Genomic DNA, 14,653 nt, shown 5'->3' on the forward strand with positions numbered 1-14,653 from the left:
TCCACTCACTTCAGCCTCCCAAAGGCGTGGGATTACAGGCTGAGCCACCGAGCCCGGTTGATACATGCTTTCTTTGTAGAGACAAGATTTTGCTGTGTTGCCCAGGCTGGTCTCGAATTCCTCAGCTCAAACAATCCTCCTGCCTTCCTGCCTTGGCCTCCCAAATCACTGAGATTACAGGTGCAAGTCACCACGCCTGGCTGATCATAGCTATTTTAAAGTTCCATTATGTATTATCATTTCTCATGGTTTTTAGTTGTAGCTTCTTTTTAAACATATTTATTTATTTATTATAGAGTTGTTGGGTACAAGTGAGGATTTACTACATAAGTAGGCCGCATGCAGGTGAAATTTGGGCTTCTGTAGTCATGGTTTCTTGCTTCCCTCTATGTCTAGTTATTTCTGATTAAGTGGCAGAGATTATATATGTGGTGATGATTTGGAACATAAAGGATTTACTTTTCCTCTGGCAGGTGAATGGCCAGAGTGTATGCAATCCAATATCACCTCAATCTACATATGGAGAAAGTGATTTGAAACTGACTCCAGTCCCTGTGAGGGTGGCTTTATTTTCAGTTCATACCCAAGGTGTGGTCCTTCTAAGGACCTGGGTTGCTTTCTAGGCCCCTACTCCTCAGTAAGCTCCTAGCTTCATGAGTCTGTCAAAGTTCTGCTCAAATCAACTACTTGGTTGTTACTTTCTGACTTGGCAGACTTCTCTAGAGGAATACTGACCCCAAGTTCTTCACTTCTTTGTTAGTTATGAAATATCTGCAGATTTAAGGAAAATTTTTAATGCATTCTTTTTTGTTGTTTCCATTGGGAGAGCTGGTCTGCGCCCCCTAATTTTATTGTTGCCATGTTATTCCTGTTTGTGTGTGTGTATGAATATTCAGTTGAATGAGCATATTTTATTAAGAACTTTGAGTCTTGGCGTGGTAGTTCACATCATAATCACAGCACTTTTGGAGACCAAGGAGGGAGGATTGCTTGAGGCCAAGAGTTTAAGACCAGTCTAGGCAACATAGCAAGATCTCATTTGTACAAAAAAAAATAATAATAATTAGCTGTGCTTGGTGGTATACGCCTGTAGTCCCATCTACTTGGGAGACTGAGGAGAGAGGATTGCTTGAGCCTAGGCTGTGGTGAGCCATCATCATGCCACTGCACTCCAGTCTAGGCAACAGGGTGAAACCCTGACTCAAAAAGAAAAAAACTTTGAGATAAAAAGAAAATATTTATTAAATGTAGCATTTAGAAAGTCTGGCTTAAATGCAAAAGAATGAGAGACATTCAAATCCTACCATGGAAGCATATCTGCTGTACACACTTCAGCGTTAAGCATAAATAAACTACAGTCAGATACCTTCTACTTTTGTGTATTAAATCTGTATATTAAGACCCCCTGTGTTTGGAAGCTTTAAGATTTGAAAGTGAAATTTTCACTTGCTTATATTGAGTACAAAAATCACTGTTATCAGCAAGTGGTGCTGCCATGCAAATTATTAATCTTCACAGATTTTCTTCAACTTTTGTTCTGTGTCACAGGAGCCTGCTTGCATTTCTTTGTGGCATCTGTCTTGAAATTTTACAGTGGTAAGGTGAGGATCACCCCTCATTTTATTGCTTCCTCCTCCTCTGTGTGAGCACCTCCAGTAGGACTTGTTTAGTCCAGTAGCAGTTGTGGTCATGCACAGATGCTATGGCACAGAGATCCTGCCTTTGGAACCTGGGTAGACTTGTGTGGCCCAGATTAGGACCCAGTGGACTCTTTGAACTCTTCCTTGAGAACAGAGCAAGGGCCAACACCCTTTCTAAACGACTAAACACTGGCAGCTGTGTCCAGCTCATTTGGGCTCAGGGTGAGCATCTAATATCTGGCTGGTGCCAACCTTACAGTGGTCAAGGTGACCTGCTCAAGGGCAGACTGCATAGGGTTAGAACCTGTTGGGCCCATAGGGCTCGCACTCACTGTATTGTGCCCTGTGGAGTTGCTCCTTCCTTAGCCATGTGTAGTCCATGGTAGAGTCACCCAACTGCTGAAAGCCTGTAGCACTTCTTTGTCAGACATTCCTTTCAGACTCTGGGGGGCTTATTTGCAAGTGACTGCTTTATTTCCTATCCTATATGCGGGAACTTGAGGAGGGTTCTGGTGGGAGTGCTCACCTGTCCGCTTTGCCATTTCTGCCTCCATTGTCCTTCCCCTTTACCTTCACAGCCCCTCCTATTCTACATATGTATTATTTTATTTTATTTTAAAAGTTATCATACCGTCAAACATAATTTTTTCTTTTGGTATATAGTTCTGTGAATTTTAATACAGGTATAGATTCGTGCTACTACTATCCTAATCAGGATTTAGTACAGCATCATCACCCTCAAGACACTCCTCATGCTATCCCTTTGTAGTTATCCCTTCCCCCAATCCCTTATCCTGGCAACCACTGATCTTTTGTTCTCTTTCCTTATGGTTTTGTCTTTTCAGGAATGTCATATAAATGAAATCATACAGTATATAACCTTTTGAAAATGGCTTCTTTTATTCTGTGTGTTGTCTTTAAGATTCATTCACATTTTTGCATGTATCAATAGTCTGTTCCTTTTTATCACTGAGTAGTTTTCCATGGTATTGTTATACTACAGTTTTTATCCATTCACTTAACATCTGGGCTGTTTCTAGCTTTTGGTGATTCTGAATAAAGCTGCTATAGACATTTGTGTACAAGTTTTATGTGAACATAAATTTTTACTTCTCTATGGTAGATAATCAAGAGTGGAATTGTTGGGTCAGTCATCTGGTGTGTGTATGTCTAATTGCATAAAAATCTTCCAAACTGTTTTCTAGAGTAGCTGCTCCATTTTGTGTACCCACCAGAAGTGTATAAGAGTTTCTACTGTTAGCACTTGATATTGTAAATATTTTAAAATTTCATCCATCTTAAGGTGTGTAGGGTATGTCATCATGGTTTTAATTTGTGTTTTTGTAATAGAAGGAAAATGGTAAGAGCGGAAATTAATGTGGCTAAAAATAGAAAAAAGATTAGTGGAACCAAAATGTGGTTCTTGGAAAAGGTAATGAAATTGCTAAACCTCTAACAAGAGTGACAAAAAATACAAACTACCAAAATATCATAAAAGTGAGTTTAGTGCAGCTTAAGTGTATAGAGCTTATGAAGTCTACAATAGTGTACAGTAACGTTCTAGGCCTTCACATTCACTCAACACTCACTCACTGACTCACCCAGAGCAACTTCCATTCCTATAAGCTCCATTTATGGTAAATGCCCTATACAGATATACCATTTTATCCTTCATATCATATTTTTACTATATCTTTTCTATGTTTAGAAATGGTTAGATACACAAATACTATTGTGTTACAGTTGCCTATAGTATTTAGTACAGTAACAAGCTGTACAGATTTGTAGCCTAGGAGCAATAAGCTATATCATATAACCTAAATGTATAGTAGGCTGTTCCATCTAGGTTTGTGTAAATACACTCTAGGATGTTCATACGATAAAATCACTTAATGAGATATTTCTCAGAATGTATCCCCACCATTAAGCAACACATGACTCTACTTTCAACATCTTACATGAAATGGGCCAATTCCTTGAAAACCACAAACTACCAAAACTTATCCATAATTAAGCAAATAACCTAATAGTCCTGTAACTATTAAAGAAGCTAAATTCATAGTGTAAAAGCCCTTTGAAAAATAAATCTGTAAGCCTATATTGTTTCACTGGCAGATTTTATCAAACATCTAAAAAAGAAATACTACAGGGTAAAGAGGTACACAACATCAATAAGGGTACCTGATCTCAAACCAGGCAAAGTGGGGACCAAAGGGAAGCCCAAATGTTACCTGTACAATGACCACTTGTATACCTAAGTCCTGAATTGTACCCCACATCTTTAAAATAAAAAAAAAATAACATTAATTCTATACCTCTCCGATATATTTTTAAACTTTTTACTTTGAAATAATTTAATAAGAAGTTGCAAAAAGAGTACAGATAATTTATTGTGTCTTTCAACAACATCTTATATAATCATTACACACTGTCAAAAATCATCTTTCATACATTCTTTTATTTATTTATTTATTTATTGAGTTGGAGTCTTACTCTGTCACCCAGGCTGGAGTGCAGTGGCATGCTTACAGCCACCACAGCCTCGACCTGCTGGGCTCAGGCAATCCTTCTACCCCAGCCTTCCAAGTAGTTGGAACTATAGGCACGTGCCACCACACCCGGTTAATTTTTTGATTTATTGTAGAGACGAGGTCTCACCACCTTGCCCAGGCTGGTCTCAAACCCCTGGGCTCTGGTAGTCCTCTCACCTTGGCCTCCCAAAGTGCTGGAATTACAGGTGTGAGCCACCGCACCCAGCCTTGTACATTTTTAATTACAAAAGATTATGTGTGCTAAAAAATTTAGAGTTTAGAAGTGTATGAAGTAAAAAATGAAATGTTTCACACCCTACCCAAAGCCAAATAAACAGATCACTTCCCTAGGGAAATCACTATTAATCATTTGTTGTGCATCCCTCCCAGACATTTTCTGCAAATATACATATCTACATGTATATATTTACACATTTATTAGTATGTATATGTAATTTTATGTGCCTTTTCAGAACAGGATCATTCTGTATGTATATTGTTTTTCAACTTCCTATTTTTACTCAGTAGGATACCAGGAGTATAAGTAAGTGTTACCCACTCCCAGATCCCCAAATGTCAGGGCATTTTTTTGTTTTTTATGACTGATAGTGTTCTGTAGTAAAGATATATGGCAGCATATTTACTTCTTTTTTTTTTATAGACAGTTATGTCGTCTCCCCTTATTTACTCTTACATGTAGTGTGCTTACTCATCCTCTTTCCTGTGATCTTAAGGGATAGTTGAATGCTTTTGATAATGGATTTTTAGAAATTATGTTGCTGAGTCAAGGACTTGGTGATATTACTTGTGATTTGGCATCAGTAATCCTGAGTGAGATTGTTCTACGGCAGTGGAGTTCAGCCAGAGCCACACATTGTACCTCTACCTGGAGAACTAGGAAGAACACAGAACATCAGAGCAGTGTCTCCTGAAGATGGGCCCAGTTGTTTTCCCAAAGTTCTGCAGCTGCCTGCATGCTCAGCCTGAGAAGAGCTGCACCTGTGAGGTGCAAGTCACGGTCACACCAATTCTGTATAGTAGATTGGAGCATTTAGCACTGCTGTTTGTCTCTTTAGCATTTATGTTTTATTGTTCTGTGAGAGAAAGTACTGAACTTGGAGTCAGAAAACTTGGATTTGAGTCTTTTGTCTATTTACTAGTTTTGTGTCTGGATTCCATTTTGGAATTCTACGTTAATCTCTGTGTGGTTAGAAGGTTTGCATTTGATGGCATGTGGAGTATTAGTGTCTGTTAAGTTGGATCCACAAAAGTACTGTAACTGGTTATACATAGAAATGGAATAGTGTCTCTTTCCAGCCAGCGCTGAGCGATGGGCATCTCTCAGGACAACTGGCACAAAACTAGGGGCAAGAGAAAGCCCTATCACAAGTAGCAGAAGGATGAGCTTGGACATCCCACTGCCAACACCAAGATTGGCCCCTGCTGCATCCACACAGTCGAAGTGCAGAGGTAACAAGAAATACGATGCCCTGAGGCTGGACGTGGGCAACTTTCCTGAGGCTCTGAGTGTTGTACTTGCAAAACAAGGGTCATCAATGTTGTCTACAACTCATTCGATAATGAGTTGGTCCATATAGAGACCCTAGTGAAGAATTGCACTGTGCTCATTGATAGCACGCCATACCGACAGTGGTATGAGTCCCACCGTGTACTGCCCCTGGGTCACAAGAAGGGGGCAAAGCTGACTCCTGAGGAGGAAGAGATTTTAAACAAAATACGATCCAAAAAAATTCAGAAGAAATATGATGAAAGGAAAAAGAATGCCAAAATCAGCAGTCTTCTGGAGGAGCAGTTCCAGCAGGGCAAACTTCTTGCTTGCATGGCATCAAGACTGGGCCAGTGTGGTCGAGCAGATGGCTATGTGCTAGAAGGCAAGGAGTTGCAGTTCTGTCTGAGGAAAATCAAGGCCCAGAAAGACAAATAAATCCTCTTCCCTAGCTCATGTAATAAAGCAGTTTATTATTCTGTTAAAAAAAAAAAAAGAGAGAGAGAGAGAAATGGAATAGCTAGTTATATTCAGTAAAAAAAAAAAGACAGACATCCTTTGGTATGTCATGAGCATCAAACAGGGAGTTAAGATATTTCATTTCTCAATACTCTTTGTGTACCTTCCACATCTTAGCATTCATCTGAAATGGGGACATATGGAGGACTGTTTCTAGGAAATGAATTCTTAATTTTTAAATATTCTGGAAAATCTGCTCTGCTTTTAAGTAGGGGTCTATCAGTTTTAATTTAGTGTAGGAATATTTAGTTTCTGTTAGGTCTGGGAGGATTGTTAGGTCAGTGGGCCAATGTACTGAACCAGTGGCGCAGATAAGATGCAAAGAATTATACAGAAATTAGATTGGAAAATATGACTTATTTAGAAAATAGACTAGAGGGAGAAAAAACAGGAGGGGATCCACCTTCCCCAGATTGGGGAGGGGGCCAGAGCTTACAGCAAAGCATGGCTGCTGCTGCTTGAGGTTGAATGTTTTTTAAACCTTTCCTTTGGTGTGGGGACAGGTTGTTCAGGTGATTTAAGGTGTTTTAGGTCATCACTAAGGGTCAGAAAGATTGGTGGGTTCGTCATATAACTGTTGTCATGGTGATGGGGTCTGTCTGTGTCATATAGGTCTTCCTGGTTCTTTATGGCTAAAAGAGAAACTTTCAGTAGAAAAATAAACAGTATAAAGCAGGCTCTGGGAAGAGAGTTGTAAATTATCAATAGCTATCTCTGGGAAAATGGTTCTATCCTTGACTAATGGCTAGAGGGTAAATTAAAGTGAACTGCTAAAAAAACATGACAAAGCTAAGCAATGTTAAAATGGCTGCTCTTTGGCAAAGATTATTTCATTACATTTTTCATATTGGCATTTTACCCTTTCAGTTTCCATTTAAATTTGTCATAGCTTTTCACATATTCTAGAGGAAATAATTTTTCTTAGTAGATGATGCTTTGAAAAATGTGTGCTTTAAAAATTGTGTACAATTTAATACGTAAAATCGTCCAGTAATGTCTTGGACCTGATGAGGGATCATCACTGGTGGTGAGGGGATAAGACAAGGATGATGTACTTCCAAGGGGTGCTAGGATTAGAGCAGTGGGTAGGGTGTGCTCATTGCATTGAGGGTGAGTTGGTTTGAAAAATGGAAGGCTTAGTGAGGAAAATAGGAAACAGTGAGATTTATAATGCCATTCAGATCAATTTAAAATACCTGGACACAAAGCAGTATACATTCTGTAGAAGACACTCATATTAAAAGACACAATGAAAAAAAAAAAGTTGCCTGTGGTGATGGAATTGGAACACTGTGGAGAACATGGAAGGATGGACAGATAAACATGAGAGACTTGAGAAGGGGCCTGAGCAAACTGCTGTCAGAACAGTAACTCTTCACAGAGGGCAGGGCTTGGGCAGTATGAGACTGGTAGTAGCCTTGCCTGGAGCCTGGATTCAAAACAACTGTATGCAGACCCTGGCCTTCCTGGCCTTAGGCTGTTCTTCTATAGGGTGGAATGTTAAGTCCCGCCCAGAGGCTTTCAGTGAGGCTTAATTTAGATGTCGGCATTCAGACTTTTCACACAACAAATTCTGCAATCAAAAATTCAACTAGGAAATACTCAGTTAAGGACTCAATAAATAAGGTCAGCCTATGTCTTCTGATTTATAGCAGCTTTATTGCTTTGCTTGTTTTGCAGGGGTAGGAGAGCTTACAAAGCACTACAAAGTCTCTATTGAGTGTTCACCCAAAGAACAAGCTAGTAGTGAGAACTATAATATACATTTCTGGTCTATATAGTCTTCAAAACATCATAGATTCACTATTAGCATTTCTAGGTCTTTCTAGGAAACCAAGTAGTGCTTAGACTAAGAAGTGTTTCCATGACAATACATTTCCTACCTCTTTCCTAGGTGGTTTAATTTGTTTTCAAGACTCTTTTTCCTTATGATAATTTATTGGAACATTAGTCCTTTTTCCTTCTGTCCCAGGGACACCACATAGCCTGGGAGGGCTTGTGCCCCAAGGGTCTCTTACTCCAGTACTTCTGAAACTTGAACCTCCACTAGAGTCACTTGAAGATCTTGACCAAGTACGGATGTGGATTCTGTCTGTTTAGGGTGTGGCCTCAGTCTTCCTTTTTGACAAGCTCCCAAGGGATGCCAGTGACAATTTAAAAAAATTGAAGTACTGATTACATACAGAAAAATTCACCCTTTATCTTGCACAATTGTATGGATTTTTGACAAACAGATATAGTCCTCTAACCACCACTATACTCAAGACAGAACAGTTACCGCCCTCAAAATTCCCTTGTCCTTCCCTTATCCTAACCCCAGCAACCATGCTTTCTGACCCTATAGTTTTGTCTTTCTTAGAATGTCATATAAGTGGAATATTCAATATATATACCTTTTGAGTCTGACTTCTTTCACTCTGTAACATGTTATGTGATCTATCCAAATAGCTATGTGTATCCATAATTTGTTCCTTTTTACTGCTGAGTGGCATTCCATGTTATGGATCTGTCATAGTTTGTTTATCCAGTCACCTTGTTGAAGGACATTAATGTTGTTTCCAATTTTTTAATCTTGAGTTAACTTAATTTAAACATTTTGGAACTTTAGAAGAAATGTAATTCTCTTTTCCATTGTTATTTTAGGTGACATCACTCAAAAAGGATATGAAAAGAAAAGGGCAAAGCTGCTTGCACGTTATATACCACTTATTCAAGGTAAGGTCAATACACTCAGGAATCTTGCAACAATTATATTGTCTCATAAAACTTGATTTAAGGCTGACGCAGTGGCTCACGCTTATAATCCCAGCACTTTGGGAGGCTAAGGTGCGAGGATTGCCTGAGCTTGTGGGTTCAAGACCAGCCTGGTTAATCTCTATAATAAATAAAAAAATTAGCTGGACGTGGTGGTGCATGCCTATAGTTCTAGCTACTTGGAAGACTGAGGTGGAAAGATCACCTGAGTCTAGCAGGCCGTTGCTGTGGTGGCTGTGAGCGTGCCCTTGCACTCCAGCCTGGGTGACAGAGTGAGACTCCAACTCAAAAAAAAAAATTGATTTGAAATTTGATTTTAGGCTGGACACAGTGGCTCACACCTATAATCCCAGCACTTTGGGAGGCAAAGGTGAGAGGATTGCCTGAGCCCAACGGGTTCAATACCAGCCTGGGCAACTTGGCGAGACCTCATCTCTACAATAGATCAAAAAATTAGCCGGGCATGGTACCGCGTGCCTGTAGTTCCAGCTACTAGCAAGGCTGAGGCTAAAGGATCACCTGAGCCCAGCAGGTTGAGGCTATGGTGGCCGTGAGCGTGGCACTGCATTCTAACCTGGGCGACAGAGTGAGAGACTCCAACTCAAAAAAAACAAAACAAAACTGATTTTAGAGTTAACATTGGTTGGCAGTGTTAAATCAGGTTTAAACATTGGTTTCTGTTTCATATTTTATTATGAACTGGAAAAATTTATCTTATATTTAATAAAATCCAAAGACAGATTATAATATACAGCTCTGGCTTGGTGCAGATCTCATTTCCAAATAGGATATATTTTAGTTTTTATTATTTTGAGTCAGGGTCTAACTTTGTTGCCCAGGCTAGAGTACAGTGGCACAATCACAGCTCACTGCAGCCTCCAACTCCTGGTCTCAAGTGATCCTCCTGTGTCAGTCTCCCAGGTTGCTGGGATTACAGGCGTGTGTCACCACACATACATTTTTTAAAAAATTGAGCCTAATTAAAAAAAAAATTTTTTTTGTAGAGATGAGGTATTGTTATGTTACCTAGGCTGGTCTCAAACTCTTGGGTTTAAGTAATCCTCCTGCCTCTGCCTCCCACACTGCTGGGATTACAGGTGTGAGCCACGATACCAGGCCAGATTTTTTATTTTATTTTTTATGATTATAGAACAGCCTGGCACATTTCCTCACTATAGCTAGAACAAATATTGTAAAGATGTCAGTTCTTCCCACATTAGGTTGATTTGTAGATTCAGCGCATTCTTCATTTAAACAGATTTTTTTTTGTATGTATGAAACTTAACAAGCTAGTTCTAACACTTATATTCAGTGTAAAAGATTAGGAGATTCAAAATATGTTCAGAAAAGAAGACAGAGGTGGGAAGATTGATCTAGCCAGGATATGAAGAGTTAAAAAGTCATCATCACTGAGACAGGGTGGTCTGGGGCAGGGCCGACAGCTCAGACCCACATAACACACATATGTGTACTTGGTACATGGCAACAGTGGCATGGCAGCTATAGTGCTGGCACAGTTCCTTGTCCATACATGACACTGTACAAAAAAATCAGTTCCAGATATATTAGACCTAAATGTGAAAGGCAAAAACTATAGAAACTTTAGAAGATCTTCTAGGAAGATTGTCACCATCTCAAGATAGGAAGGATTTAAGTCACAAAAGGTACTGAAAAGCAGCCACTATAAAGGAAAAGATTGATAAATTGAACTAAATTTAAATTAAGAATTTCTTTTTATCAAAAGTCACCATAAAGAGATAGAAAATACAAGCTACAGTGTGTGAGAAGATAGTTGTAACACAAATAAATGAAGAACTGTTGCTGAACAAAAGGGGCTTGCTGTCTAGTACACTAGAAGCCAGTCCCATGACGCTGGATTTTTGAGAAAAGTAAAACTTTTTATTACAAGTTGACTCACAAGGAGATAAGAGTCTAGCTCAAATCTGTCTCCCTGTGCTGTCTTCAGTAATTTTATTAGAACAGGCTTAGGGGGTGTGTCCTCAAATTAGAAGGTGATTGTTAGAAGGAAAAGGGGAATCTGGAATGTCCACAGACATGCACATTTATCTCTTCATATTTCCTCAGGTCATGTGTGCAAATTCAGGGAGAGTGAGTTAGTATGAAACGTGTGGTGGAAATTTGGGCTGTGACATTAGCAATCTCGTGTGCATAGACACCAGTTGGCCATATTGCTTCCAACTGATTTCAGCCAGTTTTGTTATCTTACAAGCAAAGGGAGTTTCAGCAAGTTGTTTCTCTTTTTTATCTGCCATCCTGTAAATTCAAGTATTTCTGTTAGTCACTGATGATTTCTTTAACTCTTTGGAGGCATAGTTTCAAAACTAGTATCTTGAATGTACAGAGTGGCACTGTCCAATAGAACTTTTTGCAATAATGGACATGTTTTCTAGTTGTAGCATCCAGTATACAATCCACTAGCCATGTATGGTGATTGGGCACTTGAAATCTGGCTAGTGTGACTAAAAGTCTGAATTTTTAATTTAATTTTAATCAATTTAAACTTAAATAGCCAAAAGCCCCCAAAACATGATAAGAAATAGCCCAAAATAAAAGTGGGCAAAGACTCAAACAGGTATTTCACAAGAGGAAATCCTAATAAGCCAACAAGCAAATGAAAAGATGCTTAACCTCATTATTTATCAGAGAAATGCAAATTAAAACCACAACCTGCCATCCTGTCGTTGGAGAGGATTCAAACAGTGGGGTACAGGCAGCTAATATTATGTAGGAAAGCTGAAGTTGTAGAGAATGTGTACCCTAGAGATATTCCTGTTTGTTCACACCTTATTCTATGCAAAAGAGTATTCATTATATCCCTAAACTGTCAATAACTCAAACATTCATTAACAAAGTTTATACAAATGTATTCAGCAAGGGTGAATCTCATAAATATGATGGGGAATGAAAGAAGCAATTACAAAGGAATATAATCAATATATGTTTAAAAAAGCATACCAAACTGAGCTATTTAGAGACCGTTACATAGTTCGTAAAGAAAGAAAAGGAAATGGTTTTCACAGAAGTCAGCGTGCCATTTCCTCATGGAAGTGAGATGGGAGAGGGCTGCAGAGGCTCCTAAAGCATCTGAATGTTTTCTTTCTTTCTTTCTTTCTTTTTCTTTTTCTTTTTTTTTTTTTGAGTTGGAGTCTCTCTCTATCACCCAGGCTGGAGTGCAGTGGCACACTCAGCCACAGCAGACTCCACCTGCTGTGCTCACTTGATCTTTCTGCCTCAGCCTTCCAAGTAGCTGGAATTACAGGCATGTGCCACTGTGCCTGGCTAATGTTTTATTTCTTTTTTTTTTAGTTGAAGTCTTACTCTCTCTGTCACCCAGGCTGGAGTGCAGTGGCACACTCACAGCCACTCCAGCGTTGACCTGGGCTCTGGGGATCCTTCTGGCTCAGCTTTCCAAGTAGCCAGAACTACAGGCATGTGCTACCACACCCAGCTAATTATTTGTCTTTTGTAGCGCCAAGTTGCCCGGGCTGGTCTTGAACCCACGGGCTCAGGCAATCCACTCGCCTCGGCCTCCCAAAGTGCTGAGATTACAGACTGAGCCACCGAGCCTGGCCTTGTGCAGTAGTTACATTGATTGTATGCTAATAATATTCTTAAACTTAAACTTATTCATGCTGTATACTGTCTATACTCGTATGAGATATTTTATAACAACACCAAAAAGAAGATTGAGGAGACTCTTTATATATGGATATTTACTCATCCAAAATAAAACATAAACTCTTAGTAAAATTGGAATTGTAAGAAACTAGTAAAATGGCTTAAAACCCATTTGCCAAAAATCACCAGCATCCCTCAAACTAGCAATCATATATTATAGCAATTTCCATTCTTTACGAGGTTGAGCAGAAATACTTACCATGCCCATTTTTATTACACATTATTTGGGTGGCCACAGGTGATAGAGGTAGGAAAACAAAGAAGAATAGATATTAGAGAACAAAGGCAATCATTTATATATAACTGGTATTATTTTATACCTTGAAAACCCAGGTGACTCTGCTTATTTAAATATGGGAATCAGTAAGAGATTTTGGTTTGATAGAGAAAAAGATAGAACAAATATCTGAGAATCAGTGGCTTTTCTCTAGTAATATTTCTGTTGTTGAAATACAAATAAATTCTATTCATAATGAAAATAAATTGTCAAATGCTTATTAATACATATAGTGAGAAAGACACAGAACCTATATTAGGATCATAAAATATGTTTGAAAGCAATAACCAAGACTGTAATATATAAAGGTGTTATGGTCCGAGTAACGCTCAGCTGCTAACCCTTAACAACAGTAAATTGAGAGGCAGAAAAACTGGTAGAAAGAATCCAGGGAGCAGAGCCAGGCTCCTGGCCTTTCTAAAATGGTTCTACTTACCCTTCAGGTTTTACAGTCAGCTTTTATAAGTTTGGGGTAGGTAATACCTATAGATAGTACATAGTTGACTATGTAACTAGCAGAACATTGTATAGAACTTAATTCACCCCTATTTTGTTAATAATGACATTTATGGTCCACATTTCTTGGCCCCAGTTACCAGAGGTATCTCACAACTTTTTGTCAGTAACACCAGACAGAGGTGTTAATCAAGTTTGCTATAGAGTAAAGGGAGTTAACAGGGCCTAAGACATCATACGTTACTACATGTTATTATATGCAAAAGTTATACAAATCACAAGACTTATGATTACCTTGATATTATATTATTCAAACATGTGACTACTAAGAAAAGAGAGTAAATGGGGATTTACATCTCTCAGTTAATTGGGCACAGTCTGCTGGGAAGTTAAGGATTCTTTGAACTTACTGGGAGTACATAGGAGATAAGGGGAAGTGCACCTTTTGTTAACTCTCAGGAATGTGGGTATGTGCAAAAGTGCTGGAACCCTTACCATGCCCTTCTCTAGGGGTTGTGGCAATGTGGACAGATAATAGCAAGTCTCCGTATCAAAGGAACATACCAGGTTCCCAAATGGGAAAACTTAATATATACTATAAAACTGGCAGATTCCAAGTTAATATGTGAACATAATGTAGTTCAGTCTAAATACTAGTGGCTGAATTTTTTCCAAAACCTGGGATTGGAAATAATGACTCATTAGAAGGAGAAAAGTTCTATGAGTAGCCAATAAATTTTTGAGAAAAGAATACTCTTAATAAGGCTGGCCACCGTAACTCAGGCCTATAATCCCAGCACTTTAGGAGGCCCAAGTGGGAGGATTGCTTGAGGCCAGGAGCTTGAGACCAGCAGCCTGGGCAACATAATGAGAACCTGACTCTACCAAAAAAAAAAAAAAAAGAAAGAAAGAAAGTACCTTGAGAAAAAGAGAGAGGTAATAAACATTAAAGGACTGGTGTTTGTGATATTAAACCTGATTGTGATTGTATATGCTTTATAGTGACAGCGGAAAGATTATCAGTGTGTGGAGTAGGCGACCCAATCAGTGGAAGAGAAGAGGTCCAGAAATGATTTGAGAGGTTATGAAAGAGGAAGTGTTTATTTAATAGGTAGTGCTGTCCTTCTGGAAGCAAGAATTATCTTCCTTTCCACCGTTAGTGAGCATAAACATAAGAAAGATTAAAACTCTATGACAGTCTCTTTCAGATCCCTCCCACGTGGGAGCTTTTCTGTCTTCTTAATAAATCCTACTTTCTAAAAAAAGAAAT

General features: G+C 38.9%; 1 protein-coding gene and 1 pseudogene across 3 annotated transcripts in view; both read left to right on the forward strand.

Moving 5' to 3' along the window:
• Positions 1–14,653, forward strand: part of DIP2A (disco interacting protein 2 homolog A) — a 123,221-nt gene that overhangs the window by 22,427 nt on the left and 86,141 nt on the right. For both annotated transcript variants that reach the window (XM_008064565.1, XM_008064566.2), the window contains exon 2: positions 8,841–8,912. In XM_008064565.1, the coding sequence (XP_008062756.1) occupies positions 8,841–8,912 (72 nt within the window). The remainder of the gene's footprint in view (positions 1–8,840; positions 8,913–14,653) is intronic.
• LOC110596234 lies at positions 5,502–6,161 on the forward strand (annotated as a pseudogene). The gene has a single exon (XR_002482344.1). The product of XR_002482344.1 is annotated as a 40S ribosomal protein S8 pseudogene (transcript).

The sequence above is a fragment of the Carlito syrichta genome, unplaced genomic scaffold (assembly GCF_000164805.1).
Source record: "Carlito syrichta isolate Samal-C Ts95f unplaced genomic scaffold, Tarsius_syrichta-2.0.1 Scaffold307711, whole genome shotgun sequence".
NCBI classification, from domain to species: domain Eukaryota; kingdom Metazoa; phylum Chordata; class Mammalia; order Primates; family Tarsiidae; genus Carlito; species Carlito syrichta.